This window comes from Oncorhynchus masou, chromosome 28 (assembly GCF_036934945.1).
Source record: "Oncorhynchus masou masou isolate Uvic2021 chromosome 28, UVic_Omas_1.1, whole genome shotgun sequence".
Taxonomy (NCBI): Eukaryota; Metazoa; Chordata; class Actinopteri; order Salmoniformes; family Salmonidae; genus Oncorhynchus; species Oncorhynchus masou.
The window spans coordinates 83,030,529-83,051,052 of NC_088239.1; the positions used below are offsets into that span (position 1 = coordinate 83,030,529).

At 45.1% G+C, this 20,524-nt stretch overlaps 1 protein-coding gene across 1 annotated transcript in view; it reads right to left on the bottom strand.

Annotated features, from left to right (window-relative positions):
- Window positions 1–11,003, bottom strand: part of LOC135517078 (ras-specific guanine nucleotide-releasing factor RalGPS1) — a 67,815-nt gene extending 56,812 nt beyond the window's left edge. Inside the window, exons 1-2 of the mRNA XM_064941100.1 lie at window positions 10,931–11,003; window positions 10,107–10,244 (exon numbers count right to left, since the gene is read on the bottom strand). Coding sequence (XP_064797172.1) covers window positions 10,107–10,244; window positions 10,931–11,003 — 211 coding nt within the window. The remainder of the gene's footprint in view (window positions 1–10,106; window positions 10,245–10,930) is intronic.
- Window positions 11,004–20,524: the final 9,521 nt, after the last annotated feature.

The following is a 20,524-nucleotide window of genomic DNA, read 5'->3' on the forward strand; positions in this document are numbered from 1 at the left end:
ACCCCTCCCACCGGCAACAGTCTCCTCCTAACCCCTCCCACCGGCAACAGTCTCCTCCTAACCCCTCCCACTCGGCAACAGTCTCCTCCTAACCCCTCCCATCGGCAAACCCCTCCCAGTCTCTCTCCTCTAATCAGCAACAGTCTCCTCCTAACCCCTCCCATCGGCAACAGTCTCCTCCTAACCCCTCCCATCGGCAACAGTCTCCTCCTAACCCCTCCCATCGGCAACAGTCTCCTAATTCCTCTAATCAGCAGCAGTCTCCTCCTAACCCCTCCCACCGGCAACAGTCTCCTACTAACCCCTCCCATCGGCAACAGTCTCCTAATTCCTCTAATCAGCAGCACTCTACTTCTAACGCAAATTAACATCTGAGAAGTCTGGGTAATCCTTCCCCCGTTCTCTCCTCAAAGTCTGGTCCGAGTGAAGCAAATGGCTAGCGCCTAGCCGGCAGTACGTGAGAGACATGACGTGTAAGCTCTGGGGGCGAACACTGGGCGGTTTGGTTGTTGCATCTTAATTCTGTAACCAGCTGTCGTAGGGGGTTAAGGTTGTACATGTGTGCATTTCGGCCCCATGCGGTTGCCATTTTGTTCGGGCCCTGGAGTTCCCGGAACCTCGCTGGCATTGGCCTTGCCGCTCATCTCTGTGTGCGTCGATGAGGGATTTACTTTATTCAAACCAACTCCGCTAACAATGATGCCATGGCAGCGAGGCCAACTACAACTGGAATTAATAAACTCTCCTTCGTTTCACTGTGCCTGTTCTTTACTCGGCACAACGTTTCATATATACTGTAGAAGTCATACCAGGCCAGGATTTGATGGGCTTTCATAAACATTATGGCAACACTTTAGGGTTCATGAGCTCAGTAGAAGAGAGATCTTGGATCTGAGATGTGTTCCACAGTTCCAATGTAGAAATGAGGAGTAAACATTTGCTTGCTATTGCCAGGTGTTGTCTAACTAAAAGTATCTTCAAACACGGGCAACTTAAAGATGATGTACATACAAGGACAGCAGGACTACCATCATACAGGCCTGAGGGAACATTCATATCATTTAACACTCGAACCCGCCTGGCCTTTCGGTCTATCAGTGCCCTCTAGAGAATGTTGAGAACGTTTCTTTAGCATATGCATCAGAAATCAATTACATAGAGTCAACCATACGTTTTGTATAATTCTACAGAAAGTCAATGAAAAAGCGAAGGCCTAAATAGCCTAGTTTCGTTTCTATTACAATAAAAACATTACAGTGTAAATCCGTTTGATCAACTTTATTTGTAGATTTGATTAGTAAGAGTTACAGTAACCAAAAAAGTCCAGTTACAACTTTTCTTTTGACAAATTAGAAACTAAAAAGATAATATAACCAGACAGGTGTGCAGGTGAAATTATTTTCCAGTATTCCGAAAGAGAAACACCAGTGCATGAACAACTGCAAATGATGAATTGCATAAATAAATATTTGTGGAAATATATTTCATGATAAAGATATAAAAAGTAATTTGTTGATTGTGCCATTTTACCCGGTGCCTTTACGAATTAATCAAATCTAGTCTTTCTTTATGCTTTCTGGGGCCAGAGTCAGCACACATCTTCGGCGCGTTATGTGAGCAAACCCCACAAACAAATTGGTTGTACTGCACACAGTTTTCATGAATTTTGAGAGTTATTTGACAAAGGTAAGTGTCATAGAATCTGCAAAAGCTCTTTCCGCTACTATTTAGAAATCAAAATATTTTACTTTGACGGAGGATTTGCTAAAGTGATGCTCCTTTCTCTTCATCTGTCAATTACAAGATGCGTCCATCTCTTCATGTACAATTTGACAACTGCTAAGGCCTAATATTGTCACTCCATCATATTATTGTCAATTTAATCTTGCCTATAGGCTCACTCTTATTATGTGTGAAGTTTGTTTTGGTATAGTTAGGGTGTAGTTCGTCATACATGTGTCATTCATGCAGTGGGCTGTCATTGTTTGCTTCCCTGTATTGAGTCAAGGAGATGTTTTGCATTATTCTAAAGGACTACTGGACATGTAGCATGTTTTGGTTTCACCTTACAATACATTTGATTGATTAGTAATAGAGTTATTGTAAATCAAACAGTCCCATACCAGCTTCTGATACCAAAAGGTGTGCAGTCAAATGATTTGCCGCTGATAAGAAGGCACAACAAACTCATCATTACACTATTACGTCTCAAAATTAAATCAACCTCATCACCCTCCTTATCATTCAGTTAGGCCTAATTTAAATTGGATTGTGAAGTAAGGTGCACAAGTATCGGCCATTCATCCATTTGTTATTCATTCAGTGAGGAGAGAATGTCACATTACCGCCACAATGGCTGGGTACCAATGTCCTACAGCACATTGTCCTAGCGCCTGGCTGGGTACCAACGTCCTACAGCACATTGTCTTGGAGCCTGGCTGGGTACCAACATCCGACAGCACATTGTCTTAGCGCCTGGCTGGGTACCAACGTCCTACAGCACATTGTCTTGGTGCCTGGCTGGGTACCAACGTCCTACAGCACATTGTCTTGGCGCCTGGCTGGGTACCAACGTCCTACAGCACATTGCTGGGTACCCAAGCGTCCTACAGCACATTGTCTTGGTGCCTGGCTGGGTACCAACGTCCTACAGCACATTGTCTTGGTGCCTGGCTGGGTACCAACGTCCTACAGCACATTGTCTTGGTGCCTGGCTGGGTACCAACGTCCTACAGCACATTGTCTTGGTGCCTGGCTGGGTACCAACGTCCTACAGCACATTGTCTTGGTGCCTGGCTGGGTACCAACGTCCTACAGCACATTGTCTTGGTGCCTGGCTGGGTACCAACGTCCTACAGCACATTGTCTTGGTGCCTGGCTGGGTACCAACGTCCTACAGCACATTGTCTTGGTGCCTGGCTGGGTACCAACGTCCTACAGCACATTGTCTTGGTGCCTGGCTGGGTACCAACGTCCTACACATTGTCTTGGTGCCTGGCTGGGTACCATTGTTGTCTTGGTGCCTGGCTGGGTACCAACGTCCTACAGCACATTGTCTTGGTGCCTGGCTGGGTACCAACGTCCTACAGCACATTGTCTTGGTGCCTGGCTGGGTACCAACGTCCTACAGCACATTGTCTTGGTGCCTGGCTGGGTACCAACGTCCTACAGCACATTGTCTTGGAGCCTGGCTGGGTACCAACGTCCTACAGCACATTGTCTTGGTGCCTGGCTGGGTACCAACGTCCTACAGCACATTGTCTTGGTGCCTGGCTGGGTACCAACGTCCTACAGCACATTGTCTTGGTGCCTGGCTGGGTACCAACGTCCTACAGCACATTGTCTTGGTGTCTTGGTGCTGGCTGGGTACCAACACATTGTCTTGGTGCCTGGCTGGGTACCAGCACATTGTCTTGGTGCCTGGCTGGGTACCAACGTCCTACAGCACATTGTCTTGGTGCCTGGCTGGGTACCAACGTCCTACAGCACATTGTCTTGGTGCCTGGCTGGGTACCAACGTCCTGCACATTGTCTTGGTGCCTGGCTGGGTACCAACGTCCTACAGCACATTGTCTTGGTGCCTGGCTGGGTACCAACGTCCTACAGCACATTGTCTTGGTGCCTGGCTGGGTACCAACGTCCTACAGCACATTGTCTTGGTGCCTGGCTGGGTACCAACGTCCTACAGCACATTGTCTTGGTGCCTGGCTGGGTACCAACGTCCTACAGCACATTGTCTTGGTGCCTGGCTGGGTACCAACGTCCTACAGCACATTGTCTTGGTGCCTGGCTGGGTACCAACGTCCTACAGCACATTGTCTTGGTGCCTGGCTGGGTACCAACGTCCTACAGCACATTGTCTTGGTGCCTGGCTGGGTACCAACGTCCTACAGCACATTGTCTTGGTGCCTGGCTGGGTACCAACGTCCTACAGCACATTGTCTTGGTGCCTGGCTGGGTCCTACAGCACATTGTCTTGGAGCCTGGCTGGGTACCAGCACCTACAGCACATTGTCTTGGTGCCTGGCTGGGTACCAACGTCCTACAGCACATTGTCTTGGTGCCTGGCTGGGTACCAACGTCCTACAGCACATTGTCTTGGTGCCTGGCTGGGTACCAACGTCCTACAGCACATTGTCTTGGTGCCTGGCTGGGTACCAACGTCCTACAGCACATTGTCTTGGTGCCTGGCTGGGTACCAACGTCCTACAGCACATTGTCTTGGTGCCTGGCTGGGTACCAACAACATTGTCTTGGTGCCTGGCTGGGTACCAACGTCCTACAGCACATTGTCTTGGTGCCTGGCTGGGTACCAACGTCCTACAGCACATTGTCTTGGTGCCTGGCTGGGTACCAACGTCCTACAGCACATTGTCTTGGTGCCTGGCTGGGTACCAACGTCCTACAGCACATTGTCTTGGTGGTGTTAAATTGGAAATGGGTGTGAAAAAAACACTATTAAAAAGGCTCTAAATACTTTTCTGTTTGTGATTTTGTTTTTTAAAAATCTGTCAAATGAGATGTGTAAAAAACAAACATTCAGGAAAAGGCAGGGGAGGAGCAGGACAGATTATTTTGTTGTGGGACGGGGACGGGGGGGGACAGATTTTGGGGGGTAATTTTAACCTACTTTCCCCCCCAACTTTGTGATTACGATCTTGTCTCATCACTGCAACTCCCAAATGGGCTCGGGAGGCGAAGGTTGAGTCATGCGTCCTCCGAAACATGACCCGCCAAACCGCTCTTCTTAAACACCCGCACGCTTAACCCAGAAGCCAACTGCACCAATGTGCAGTTTTGATTTGATTTGAATGTGTCAGAGGAAAACACTGTTCAACTGACGACCGAAGTCAGCCCGCAGGCGCCCGGCCCGCCACAAGGAGTCACTAGAATGCGATGAGCCCCGGCCAAACCCTTCCCTAACACGGACGATGCTGGGCCAATTGTGTGCCGCCCTATGGGACTCCTGGTCACGGCTGGTTGTGACACAGCCTGGGATCGAACCCCAGGCTGTAGTGATGCAACAACACTGCGATGCCTTAGACCGCTGTGGCACTCAGAATTATTTTCTTTACTAAATCAAACGTCAGTGGCCCGTTGGCGGTTCTTGTGTAAACACTATTATGAATTCCCGAATCAAACTGTGCTGGATCTGACATGTCCTTTCCAGCAACTACGGTGGATGCAGCCCGGCCAGTACAGTTTAGCTCAGTTGGGCTCAGTAGTTTGAAAATCCCTTCATCGATAAGAGAGTATTTGAGAGTGTCTGTGGGTGATTGTGGCTGAGGGGGTGAAGCTGACAATAAGGAAATCCTTCTCTAACTGGTATATACTAAACAAAGGCAAAGATTATCAAAGATAATTTGTAGAAATCCAAATAACTTCACAGATCTTCATTGTAAAGGGTTTAAGTACTGTTTCCCATGCTTGTTCAATGAACCATAAACAATTAATGAGCATGCACCTGTGGAACGGTCGTTAAGACACTAACAGCTTACAGACGGTAGGCAATAAAAGTCACAGTTATGAAAACTTAGGACATGAAATAAGCCTTCCTACTGACTCTTAAAAACACCAAAAGAAAGACGCCCAGGGTCCCTGCTCATCTGCGTGAACGTGCCTTAGGCATGCTGCAAGGAGGCATGAGGACTGCAGACGTGGCCAGGGAAATAAATTGCAATGTCCTGTCATGATGTGGCCCTTTCTGGGTATAGATCATAGCTTATCACTCTCTCCTACACCCAGGTTCTGTTACAGTGCCTTGCGAAAGTATTCGGCCCCCTTGAACTTTGCGAACTTTTGCCACATTTCAGGCTACAAACATAAAGATATAAAACTGTATTTTTTGTGAAGAATCAACAACAAGTGGGACACAATCATGAAGTGGAACGACATTTATTGGATATTTCAAACTTTTTTAACAAATCAAAAACTGAAAAATTGGGCGTGCTAAATTATTCAGCCCCCTTAAGTTAATACTTTGTAGTGCCACCTTTTGCTGCGATTACAGCTGTAAGTCGCTTGGGGTATGTCTCTATCAGTTTTGCACATCGAGAGACTGAAATCTTTTCCCATTCCTCCTTGCAAAACAGCTCGAGCTCAGTGAGGTTGGATGGAGAGCATTTGTGAACAGCAGTTTTCAGTTCTTTCCACAGATTCTCGATTGGATTCAGGTCTGGACTTTGACTTGGCCATTCTAACACCTGGATATGTTTATTTTTGAACCATTCCATTGTAGATTTTGCTTTATGTTTTGGATCATTGTCTTGTTGGAAGACAAACCTCCGTCCCAGTCTCAGGTCTTTTGCAGAATCCATTAGGTTTTCTTCCAGAATAGTCCTGTATTTGGCTCCATCCATCTTCCCATCAATTTTAACCATCTTCCCTGTCCCTGCTGAAGAAAAGCAGGCCCAAACTATGATGCTGCCACCACCATGTTTGACAGTGGGTATGGTGTGTTCAGGGTGATGAGCTGTGTTGCTTTTACGCCAAACATAACGTTTTGCATTGTTGCCAAAAAGTTCAATTTTGGCCTGACCAGAGCACCTTCTTCCACATGTTTGGTGTGTCTCCCAGGTGGCTTGTGGCAAACTTTAAACAACACTTTTTATGGATATCTTTAAGAAATGGCTTTCTTCTTGCCACTCTTCCATAAAGGCCAGATTTGTGCAATATACGACTGATTGTTGTCCTATGGACAGCGTCTCCCACCTCAGCTGTAGATCTCTGCAGTTCATCCAGAGTGATCATGGGCCTCTTGGCTGCATCTCTGATCAGTCTTCTCCTTGTATGAGCTGAAGGTTTAGAGGGATGGCCAGGTCTTGGTAGATTTGCAGTGGTCTGATACTCCTTCCATTTCAATATTATCGCTTGCACAGTGCTCCTTGGGATGTTTAAAGCTTGGGAAATCTTTTTGTATCCAAATCCGGCTTTAAACATCTTCACAACAGTATCTCGGACCTGCCTGGTGTGTTCCTTGTTCTTCATGATGCTCTCTGCGCTTTTAACGGACCTCTGAGACTATCACAGTGCAGGTGCATTTATACGGAGACTTGATTACACAGGTGGATTGTATTTATCATCAGTCATTTAGGTCAACATTGGATCATTCAGAGATCCTCACTGAACTTCTGGAGAGAGTTTGCTGCACTGAAAGTAAAGGGGCTGAATAATTTTGCACGCCGAATTTTTCAGTTTTTGATTTGTTAAAAAAGTTTGAAATATCCAATAAATGTCGTTCTACTTCATGATTGTGACCCACTTGTTGTTGATTCTTCACAAAAAAATACAGTTTTATATCTTTATGTTTGAAGCCTGAAATGTGGCAAAAGGTCGCAAAGTTCAAGGGGGCCGAATACTTTCTCAAGGCACTGTATCTAAATTCCTGGCGGGGACTCTCTCCCCCTTTTCATGCAGTAGGGAGAGAGAGATCCACAGTAGAACAAAGGAACTCCCGCCAAATTCTGCTACATTCCAGAATTTGAGACTGGAAAAATTATCCATATTTTGGAGAATGTGTAAATGGTCGGTGGAGAAGCCAGGTACGACCCGGTCCATTTTGTTTCATGTTTGTGACCTCATGAAAGACAATTTCAGCCACATTACCCTAACTCTGTTTATACAGACGCCTGCATTATGAGGTTTGCATCTAATTATTTTATACAATGAATAAAGATGAAACTATTTGTGAAATGATGTAATGTTATGTTAAACCTTTAATGGAAGATAATTGTAATTCCCCTTTAAAGTTTAATTAAGTCATTGGCCCGCCCCGTGAGCACAGACATGATCAGGCATCATGAATAAAAGCCCCTCCTAAGAAAATCCTCTTCAGATCACACGTATCTCGGTGGAAACTGAGGTGGCACAGGTTTGAGTACCAAGATTAAGCGAACCCACAGCGTGAGCTGTGATTGCAAATAGTTATTGAATTCCTAACCATACCACATGGAGCATTGGCTACACGGCTGGAAATGGTTAAACTCTGAGACCATTGATCCCTACAGAATAAGAGCAAATCTTAGATGCTAATTACTAGTCTGCAGCTAGAAATGTAAACCTGGGATGGGGATACCGACAACCACCGAAACATCTATTCTATGAGACCATTTCTGAATAGTACTCTGAAGTACCCAAACTAACCACTAAATAGTTTGATCTTCAGGGAAACAAAGAAAGAGAGAGAGACGATGATGAACTGACTCTCCGGCAGACGGACTGACGATTTCAACAGAGATCACAACGACACCTGGGCGTAAATATATATTGATTGCAATTATTTACCAATGAGTGAGCGTTCATGTGCAAAGGATTAGCATTTCAATTAATATAATTATCAACTGTATGTAGTGACCCCTTTTGTCTTTCCCACCAAGCCGTCATATCGGCTTAGCCCACCAGGGAATCTTACCTGTAATGTGTCAGTAACAGATCTACTGTTCGCGCATTTCTGTGATTATTTAGTTAGTTAGTAAATAAAGTATTACGCTGTATGGATGATTCCTAGTAAAGGCTGGGTTCGTGCAGATAACCAACAATTTACGACATTTGGAATGAGACTGACGTGAGGTAAAGGATAATTCATTAATAAGAAAACTAATTGATCAGATATTAAAATATCTGAAAGTTATAATAGGAAAATTATAAACTTTGTAATCTGAAGATTATCCTTGGTGCCCCGACTTCCTAGTTATTTACATTTACATGATTAGTTTAATCACGTAATAATAATTAAAGAGAATTTATTTGATAAAATAAGTCTTCACTTTTAATGATGCCAAAGACACGACAGCCGTACTGTGAGACGCCGAAGACAACACTACAGGTAGACAGGACGGACAGCTGATCGTCCTCGCAGTGGCAGACCACGTGTAACAACACCTGCACAGAATCGGTACATCCGAACATCACACCTGCGGGACAGGTACAGGATGGCAACAACAACTTCCCGAGTCACACCAGGAATGCACAATCCCTCCATCAGTGCTCAGACTGTCCACAATAGGCTGAGAGAGGCTGGACTGTGGGCTTGTAGGCCTGTTGAAGTCACCAGACTTCCCCGGCAACAACGTTGCCTATGGGCACAAACCCACTGTCGCTGGACCAGACAGGACTGCCAAAAAGTGCTCTTCACTGACGAGTCGCGGTTTTGTCTCACCAGGGGTGATGGTCGGATTCGCATTTATCATCGAAGGAATGAGCGTTACACCGAGGCCTGTACTCTGGAGCGGGATCGATTTGGAGGTGGAGGGTCCATCGTGGTCTGGGGTGGTGTGTCACAGCATCATCGGACTGAGCTTGTTGTCATTGCAGGCAATCTCAACGCTGTGTGTTACAGGGAAGACATCCTCCTCCCTAATGTGGTACCCTTCCTGCAGGCTCATCCTGACATGACCCTCCATCATGACAATGCCACCAACCATACTGCTCGTTCTGTGTGTGATTTCCTGCAAGATAGGAATGTCAGTGTTCTGCCATGGCCAGCGAAGAGCCTGGATCTCAATCCCATTGAGCACGTCTGGGACCTGTTGGATCGGAGGGTTAGGGCTAGGACCATTCCCCGCAGCAATGTCCGGGAACTTGCAGGTGCCTTGGAGGAAGAGTGGGGTAACATCTCACAGCAAGAACTGGCAAATCTGGTGCAGTCCATGAGGAAATGCACTGCAGTACTTAATGCAGCTGGTGGCCACACCAGATACTGACTGTTTGACTTTTGATTTTGAACCCCACTTTGTTCAGGGACACATTATTACATTTCTGTTAGTCACATGTCTATGGAACTTGTTCAGTTTATGTTTCGGTTGTTGAATCTTGTTATGTTCATACAGATATTTACACATGTTAAGTTTGCTGAAAATAAACGCAGTAGATAGTGAGAGAACGTTTCTTTTTTTGGTGAGTTCTGTCGCTGAAACAAGTCTGTTGCTTAACCTCTGCTGCTGCTAACATGCATAGAATAAGTCATCTAACATACAGCTTTCCATCTTTTCACCATGTATTACTTAACCTGGTATCCGAAGACTTAACCTACACTTGAGTTGACCAATGTATTTTTGTGTGGTGAAGCTGACTTGTCCGTCAAAATGAGGGAGATGTTGTACTCTTACCATATTTACAGGATCTCTGCAGGTCAGAGATCACCCTCAGCAAATTGTTCATCTGATTGGTCCTCTGCTCTGTCTCGATGATGCTATCCGATGCCGGATAGGCCGAGTCGATGTAGATCATGTCCAATAGGTAGATGCCTTGCAGGGGGAGAGGGGAGGGACCAGATTAAGGGGAGGAGTTAGTGGTATCCTGCGCACAACTTTATTAATGTGAATTGTGTGACAGACGTACAGTGTCTTGGTTAGATACGTTTTCATACATGTTTGAATCACCTTTGGCAGCGATTACAGCTGTGAGTCTTTCTGGGTAAGTCTCTAAGAGCTTTGCACACCTGGATTGTACAATATTTAAAGTTCTTCAAGCTCTGTCAAATTGGTTGTTGATCATTTTCAAGTATTGCCACAGATTTTCAAGCCGATTTTAAGTCAAAACTGTAACTAGGCCACTTAGGGACATTCAATGTCATCTTGGTAAGCAACTCCAGTGTATATTTGGCCTTGTGGTTTAGGATATTGTCCTGCTGAAAGGTGAATTCATCTCCAGCCACCACCATTCTTGAAAATATGACGAGTGGTACTCAGTGAAATGATGTGTTGGATTTGCCCCAAACATAACGCTTTGTATTCAGAACAAAGTGAATTACTTTAGTGCCTTACTGCAAACAGAATGCATGTTATTGAATATTTGTTATTCTGTACAGGGTTCCTTCTCTTCACTCGGTAAATTAGGTTAGTATTGTAGAGTAACTACAATGTTTTTGATCCATCCTCAGTTTTCACCGATCACAGCTATTAAACTCTGTAACCGTTTTTTAAGAAGTCACCATTGGCCTCATTGTGAAATCCCTGAGCGATTTCCTTCCTCTCCAGGAACTGAGTTAGGAAGGACACCGGCATCTTTGTAATGACTGGGTGAATTGATACCATCCACATAATACAATTAACAACTGCTACAATAAAGGATATTTATTTTAGAATAAAAAGAAAATCAATTATGAAATAGCGCCCCCTTCTGTGCACATTCAGTAATACTGCATACCCCGGTATGGTGGAGAAACGGTATGAGGGTATGAACACCTGCATACCACCCAACCATATTGAGGAGCTGTGTTGAGTACTGGAGTGAGTCACTCCTCTTAGTGCAGCTCAAACCAGATTATTTCACTATAGTCTTATGTTGTACGGCTGCTTGGTTTTCCATTCAACTTGCCTCCTAAACTTAGCCTGGTTGAACCAGACTGAAAGCTGTGCTCACCGTGCTTTAGCCAGGCTATCTTAAGCGGTCTGTGGAAATCACATACTGTTGTGTACAGTACTCTTTAGTCTTGTCAGACTGTTAGTGAAATCACATACTGTTGTGTACAGTACTCTTTAGTCTTGCCAGACTGTTAGTGAAATCATACTGTTGTCAGACTGTTAGTGAAATCACATACTGTTGTGTACAGTACTCTTTAGTCTTGTCTGACTGTTAGTGAAATCACATACTGTTGTGTACAGTACTCTTTAGTCTTGTCAGACTGTTAGTGAAATCACATACTGTTGTGTACAGTACTCTTTAGTCTTGCCAGACTGTGGCTCTTTGTTCCAGACGTGTCTGTTGTTAACCTTTAGTTCATATAGGCTCTTTGTTCCAGACGTGTCTGTTGTTAACCTTTAGTTCATATAGGCTCTTTGTTCCAGACGTGTCTGTTGTTAACCTTTAGTTCATATAGGCTCTTTGTTCCAGACGTGTCTGTTGTTAACCTTTAGTTCATATAGGCTCTTTGTTCCAGACGTGTCTGTTGTTAACCTTTAGTTCATATAGGCTCTTTGTTCCAGACGTGTCTGTTGTTAACCTTTAGTTCATATAGGCTCTTTGTTCCAGACGTGTCTGTTGTTAACCTTTAGTTCATATAGGCTCTTTGTTCCAGACGTGTCTGTTGTTAACCTTTAGTTCATATAGGCTCTTTGTTCCAGACGTGTCTGTTGTTAACCTTTAGTTCATATAGGCTCTTTGTTCCAGACGTCTGTTTTTTCCCTCCGCTACGGTAGTCATGCATCTTGGAAACATATACAGTTTGCACAAAGGTCTTAAGATGTAACCGTTTTATAAAAGAGACAGTGATACAGAACCCAGATCTTAATGCTGCCTGTGTGTGTGTGTGAGAATCTACAGCATAACAGATGTCTGTTTGATCTTATATACAACGCGGTAGGAAATTAAGACTAGAGATTGTTAGCACAACGCTGAGTTTTACTGTTGTGTTGGGAGTTCAGGCTGTCCTAGTCTTTGTTGTTGGGCATGTGTGTTGTCCCATAATCCTCCTGTACAGCCATCTATTGTTGTACAGGCTGGACCCCCTTTCTGTTTCTCACACACTCTACGTTCTCTCACATGCTGTTCTCTCACACACTAGTTCTACCCCCTTTCTGTTCTCTCACACACTAGTTCTACCCCCCCTTTCTGTTCTCTCACACACTAGTTCTACCCCCCTGTTCTCTTTCTGTTCTCTCACACACTAGTTCTACCCCCCCCCTTTCTGTTCTCTCACACACTAGTTCTACCCCCCCTTTCTGTTCTCTCACACACTAGTTCTACCCCCCCTTTCTGTTCTCTCACACACTAGTTCTACCCCCCTTTCTGTTCTCTCACACACTAGTTCTACCCCCCTTTCTGTTCTCTCACACACTAGTTCTACCCCCCCCCTTTCTGTTCTCTCACACACTAGTTCTACCCCCCCTTTCTGTTCTCTCACACACTAGTTCTACCCCCCTTTCTGTTCTCTCACACACTAGTTCTACTCCCCCTTTCTGTTCTCTCACACACTAGTTCTACCTCCCCCCCTTTCTGTTCTCTCACACACTAGTTCTACCCCCCCCCTTTCTGTTCTCTCACACACTAGTTCTACCCCCCTTTCTGTTCTCTCACACACTAGTTCTACTCCCCCCCCCTTTCTGTTCTCTCACACACTAGTTCTACCCCCCCCCTTTCTTTCTAAAACTATTCTACCCCCCTTCCCAGCAGAAGTGGCACGATAGTTGGGAGTAACATTATAAAAAGGGTGAATTAAAGTGAAAATGAGTGGTACACCTGGTCTTTTACTTATAACAGGATTTGACATCCGTGTCACCATGCTCTGCAATGTGTCAAAACACACCATGCTCTGCAATGTGTCAAAACACACCATGCTCTGCAATGTGTCAAAACACACCATGCTCTGCAATGTGTCAAAACACACCATGCTCAAAACACACCATGCTGCAATGTGTCAAAACACACCATGCTCTGCAATGTGTCAAAACAGTCAAAACACACCATGCTCTGCAATGTGTCAAAACACACCATGCTCTGCAATGTGTCAAAACACACCATGCTCTGCAATGTGTCAAAACAGTCAAAACACACCATGCTCTGCAATGTGTCAAAACACACCATGCTCTGCAATGTGTCAAAACACACCATGCTCTGCAATGTGTCAAAACACACCATGCTCTGCAATGTGTCAAAACACACCATGCTCTGCAATGTGTCAAAACACACCATGCTCTGCAATGTGTCAAAACAGTCAAAACACACCATGCTCTGCAATGTGTCAAAACACACCATGCTCTGCAATGTGTCAAAACACACCATGCTCTGCAATGTGTCAAAACACACCATGCTCTGCAATGTGTCAAAACACACCATGCTCTGCAATGTGTCAAAACAGTCAAAACACACCATGCTCGGCAATGTGTCAAAACACACCATGCTCGTGCAATGTGTCAAAACACACCATGCTCTGCAATGTGTCAAAAACATCACACCATGCTCTGCAATGTGTCAAAACACCACTCATGGGCTCTGTCAATGGAGTCAAAACACACCATGCCTGTCTGGAATGTGTCAAAACACAATGCTCTGCAATGTGTCAAAACACACCATGCTCTGCAATGTGTCAAAACACACCATGCTCTGCAATGTGTCAAAACACACCATGCTCTGCAATGTGTCAAAACACACCATGCTCTGCTTTGTGTCAAAACAGTCAAAACTAGCAGAGAAGCGGCAAGGACTGTTCCCCATTTCCTGCCCTTATTCTGTGCAGAGGGAAAAACATGGCACGCATGAAACGTATAGAACCTAGAAAGGAGAATGGGCCTGTCAGTGGAGGTATGGAATGGGATGTGGGCCTGTCAGTGGAGGTATGGAGAGGAGAATGGGCCTGTCAGTGGAGGTATAGAGAGTAGTGGAGGAGAATGGGCCTGTCAGTGGAGGTATAGAGAGTAGTGGAGGAGAATGGGCCTGTCAGTGGAGGTATGGAGAGTAGTGGAGGAGAATGGGCCTGTCAGTGGAGGTATAGAGAGTAGTGGAGGAGAATGGGCCTGTCAGTGGAGATATAGAGAGTAGTGGAGGAGAATGGGCCTGTCAGTGGAGGTATAGAGAGTAGTGGAGGGAATGGGCCTGTCAGTGGAGGTATATAGAGTAGTGGAGGGAACGGGCCTGTCAGTGGAGGTATGGAGAGTAGTGGAGGAGAACGGGCCTGTCAGTGGAGGTATGGAGTAGTGGAGGAGAACGGGCCTGTCAGTGGAGGTATAGAGAGTAGTGGAGGAGAATGGGCCTGTCAGTGGAGGTATAGAGAGTAGTGGAGGAGAATGGGCCTGTCAGTGGAGGTATAGAGAGTAGTGGAGGAGAATGGGCCTGTCAGTGGAGGTATGGAGAGTAGTGGAGGAGAATGGGCCTGTCAGTGGAGGTATAGAGAGTAGTGGAGGAGAATGGGCCTGTCAGTGGAGGTATAGAGAGTAGTGGAGGAGAATGGGCCTGTCAGTGGAGGTATAGAGAGTAGTGGAGGAGAATGGGCCTGTCAGTGGAGGTATGGAGAGTAGTGGAGGAGAATGGGCCTGTCAGTGGAGGTATGGAGAGTAGTGGAGGAGAATGGGCCTGTCAGTGGAGGTATGGAGAGTAGTGGAGGAGAATGGGCCTGTCAGTGGAGGTATAGAGAGTAGTGGAGGAGAATGGGCCTGTCAGTGGAGGTATAGAGAGTAGTGGAGGAGAATGGGCCTGTCAGTGGAGGTATAGAGAGTAGTGGAGGAGAATGGGCCTGTCAGTGGAGGTATAGAGAGTAGTGGAGGAGAATGGGCCTGTCAGTGGAGGTATGGAGAGTAGTGGAGGAGAATGGGCCTGTCAGTGGAGGTATAGAGAGTAGTGGAGGAGAATGGGCCTGTCAGTGGAGGTATAGAGAGTAGTGGAGGAGAATGGGCCTGTCAGTGGAGGTATAGAGAGTAGTGGAGGAGAATGGGCCTGTCAGTGGAGGTATGGAGAGTAGTGGAGGAGAATGGGCCTGTCAGTGGAGGTATGGAGAGTAGTGGAGGAGAATGGGCCTGTCAGTGGAGGTATGGAGAGTAGTGGAGGAGAATGGGCCTGTCAGTGGAGGTATGGAGAGTAGTGGAGGAGAACAGAGAAGAATGGTTCAGTTGTATTTTCAGGGTGATTGGGCGAGCAGGCCGATACTTGGCCACGACCCAGGGGTAAGAGGGAGGGGAGGCGAGGTGTTTGGTATCATCTTTCCACACCTTTCTGGAAGACATTTTGTATAGAAACCAGACGTCACCCATCTACACACACATAATTAGACCACTTCAGCAGCTGCGGTTCATTTGCCCCAACAATATATCCCACATGTTGCCATAGCCCCACTAATTGGTTTAAACAGGGGGCTCTAACATCGAAGTGGAGTACAAGACATTTTTGATTAGTGTCAAAATGTGCAAAGTGTCTGTCGGCGACCTCGTCAGCTCAGACAAATGCGATGAGAAGAGGAAAGCAGATTGAGATGTATTGAGCAGGGACAGGGGTCAAAGGTTGCTTTGAGCTCCTCTTGGGGAGGAGTAGAGCTGCTCAGAATGTGGCATACCAAAATCCATGCGTAAAAAATGGACAACAGGCAATTAACAAACCCATCAAACCCATGGAAAAACAACCACTTCACGGTGAGAATGACAGAGTAGCTTAAAGTGGGGGCTGAAATGACTGATTTGGACCCATTTTGTTTTAGCTTGTTCAATAACAAATGCAGCGGTCATTACTGAAGCCTAACGAGAGCTGTCTTCGGGGGTATGGTTTAATGTGTGTGTGTTCGCACGTGGGAAGCGTTTTTACATTCACTCTGTCTTGAAGTCATCGAGGCTAGCTGGTATTGGCCAACTTCTTTCATCTATTAGCTTCAGCCTGAATGGTGTGCGACCGTGGCAAAGTTGGCTTGACTTTGGATAGCCTCCCTCAGGATAGTTAGGGACCGTCAATAAATTACACAACGTAAATGGAACAATATTTCCATTTTGCACATCTTTGAGTTGTCTCATTAAATGCTTTCAATATTTGCATAAGAATTTCTACAACTTATAGTTGGTAGAGGGTTTTAATCCTTTTAGCTGGTGGGAATTGGCCTATTATGAATAGGGCTACATTTAAATGTTTCTTACATAAGAAGAATGAAATACATATGCATAAGCATGGTAGGGAACAGTTTGGAGATCATGGGAAAATTATTAGACCAATGTTTACGACAACAGTTACCCTGACACAAGACTGAATCTAAACATTACTCGGTTGATTTTACATTTACTGTACTTTTTCCCACATTTGTCGATAACGAAACCTGAAAAACTCTGGATAACTTCAGTAAAATTAGTGGTAGGAACAACAAAAGACAAGACAAAACAAATGACAAGGGATTGAGTGAGAGGACTAACCTGAGTCTCCAAGTGGACACACACCTCTCCAAAGTGGGCACAGTTCCTAAGTCATTTCAATGCGTTTTTATGACTCAAAGAAGACTTCAACTATAAAGGTGCTTATTTGAGCTCTCCTAGCTCTGCCGTTGAGGAACTACAGCAAGCACACTTGTAGTTGTTTTGATCACAGCACTGCGTCCTCGTCATCATAAAATGGTGTGGGAAAAAGGCCCATTATAAATCGCAATCTGGGTCTGGTGGGCATCGTTTTAAACGTTTGTTCTATTGCCAACATGACCAGCATGTTCTAAAATACGATGTTACAGTTAGGCTTTCACAGTTCAATTCAGAGAAACAGATTGTAATTTTGATGAGCATAGAAAGAGGTCATGAGAGCATTCAGGTGCCGTGTTCCACAGTGAATTTATCACAACACATCAAACAAGACTCATTCTGTTCAGAACGACCCAGGGTATCACACCATGTCATCTGGTAACTGTTCATCAAACAGACTCATTCTGTTCAGAACGACCCAGGGTATAACACCATGTCATCTGGTAACTGTTCATCAAACAGACTCATTCTGTTCAGAACGACCCAGGGTATCACACCATGTCATCTGGTAACTGTTCATCAAACAGACTCATTCTGTTCAGAACAACCCAGGGTATCACACCATGTCATCTGGTAACTGTTCATCAAACAGACTCATTCTGTTCAGAACGACCCAGGGTATCACACCATGTCATCTGGTAACTGTTCAAACAGACTCATTCTGTTCAGAACGACCCAGGGTATAACACCATGTCATCTGGTAACTGTTCATCAAACAGACTCATTCTGTTCAGAACGACCCAGGGTATAACACCATGTCATCTGGTAACTGTTCATCAAACAGACTCATTCTGTTCAGAACGACCCAGGGTATAACACCATGTCATCTGGTAACTGTTCATCAAACAGACTCATTCTGTTCAGAACGACCCAGGGTATCACACCATGTCATCTGGTAACTGTTCATCAAACAGACTCATTCTGTTCAGAACGACCCAGGGTATCACACCATGTCATCTGGTAACTGTTCATCAAACAGACTCATTCTGTTCAGAACGACCCAGGGTATAACACCATGTCATCTGGTAACTGTTCATCAAACAGACTCATTCTGTTCAGAACGACCCAGGGTATCACACCATGTCATCTGGTAACTGTTCATCAAACAGACTCATTCTGTTCAGAACGACCCAGGGTATCACACCATGTCATCTGGTAACTGTTCATCAAACAGACTCATTCTGTTCAGAACGACCCAGGGTATCACACCATGTCATCTGGTAACTGTTCATCAAACAGACTCATTCTGTTCAGAACGACCCAGGGTATAACACCATGTCATCTGGTAACTGTTCATCAAACAGACTCATTCTGTTCAGAACGACCCAGGGTATCACACCATGTCATCTGGTAACTGTTCATCAAACAGACTCATTCTGTTCAGAACGACCCAGGGTATCACACCATGTCATCTGGTAACTGTTCATCAAACAGACTCATTCTGTTCAGAACGACCCAGGGTATCACACCATGTCATCTGGTAACTGTTCATCAAACAGACTCATTCTGTTCAGAACGACCCAGGGTATAACACCATGTCATCTGGTAACTGTTCATCAAACAGACTCATTCTGTTCAGAACGACCCAGGGTATCACACCATGTCATCTGGTAACTGTTCATCAAACAGACTCATTCTGTTCAGAACGACCCAGGGTATAACACCATGTCATCTGGTAACTGTTCATCAAACAGACTCATTCTGTTCAGAACGACCCAGGGTATCACACCATGTCATCTGGTAACTGTTCATCAAACAGACTCATTCTGTTCAGAACGACCCAGGGTATCACACCATGTCATCTGGTAACTGTTCATCAAACAGACTCATTCTGTTCAGAACGACCCAGGGTATAACACCATGTCATCTGGTAACTGTTCATCAAACAGACTCATTCTGTTCAGAACGACCCAGGGTATCACACCATGTCATCTGGTAACTGTTCATCAAACAGACTCATTCTGTTCAGAACGACCCAGGGTATAACACCATGTCATCTGGTAACTGTTCATCAAACAGACTCATTCTGTTCAGAACGACCCAGGGTATAACACCATGTCATCTGGTAACTGTTCATCAAACAGACTCATTCTGGTCAGAACGACCCAGGGTATCACACCATGTCATCTGGTAACTGTTCATCAAACAGACTCATTCTGTTCAGAACGACCCAGGGTATCACACCATGTCATCTGGTAACTGTTCATCAGACAGACTCACTCTGTTCAGAACGACCCAGGGTATCACACCATGTCATCTGGTAACTGTTCATCAAACAGACTCATTCTGTTCATCAAATAACAGTCATCTCATCAAACAGACTCATTCTGTTCAGAACGACCCAGGGTATCACACCATGTCATCTGGTAACTGTTCATCAAACAGACTCATTCTGTTCAGAACGACCCAGGGTATCACACCATGTCATCTGGTAACTGTCATCAAACAGACTCATTCTGTTCAGAACGACCCAGGGTATCACACCATGTCATCTGGTAACTGTTCATCAAACAGACTCATTCTGTTCAGAACGACCCAGGGTATAACACCATGTCATCTGGTAACTGTTCATCAAACAGACTCATTCTGTTCAGAACAACCCAGGGTATCACACCATGTCATCTGGTAACTGTTCATCAAACAGACTCATGTTCAGAACGACCCAGGGTATAACACCATGTCATCTGGTAACTGTTCATCAAACAGACTCATTCTGTTCAGGACCCAGGGTATAACACCATGTCATCTGGTAACTGTTCATCAAACAGACTCATTCTGTTCAGAACGACCCAGGGTATCACACCATGTCATCTGGTAACTGTTCATCAAACAGACTCATTCTGGTCAGAACGACCCAGGGTATAACACCATGTCATCTGGTAACTGTTCATCAAACAGACTCATTCTGTTCAGAACAACCCAGGGTATCACACCATGTCATCTGGTAACTGTTCATCAAACAGACTCATTCTGTTCAGAACGACCCAGGGTATCACACCATGTCATCTGGTAACTGTTCATCAAACAGACTCATTCTGTTCAGAACGACCCAGGGTATCACACCATGTCATCTGGTAACTGTTCATCAAACAGACTCATTCTGTTCAGAACGACCCAGGGTATCACACCATGTCATCTGTTCAGTATCACTGTCATCTGGTAACTGATCAAAACAGACTCATTCTGTTCAGAACGACCCAGGGTATCACACCATGTCATCTGGTAACTGTTCATCAAACAGACTCATTCTGTTCAGAACGACCCAGGGTATCACACCATGTCATCTGGTAACTGTTCATCAAACAGACTCATTCTGTTCAGAACGACCCAGGGTATCACACCATGTCATCTGGTAACTGTTCATCAAACAGACTCATTCTGTTCAGAACGACCCAGGGTATCACACCATGTCATCTGGTAACTGTTCAAACAGACTCATTCTGTTCAGAACGACCCAGGGTATCACACCATGTCATCTGGTAACTGTTCATCAAACAGACTCATTCTGTTCAGAACGACCCAGGGTATCACACCATGTCATCTGGTAACTGTTCAAACAGACTCATTCTGTTCAGAACGACCCAGGGTATCACACCATGTCATCTGGTAAC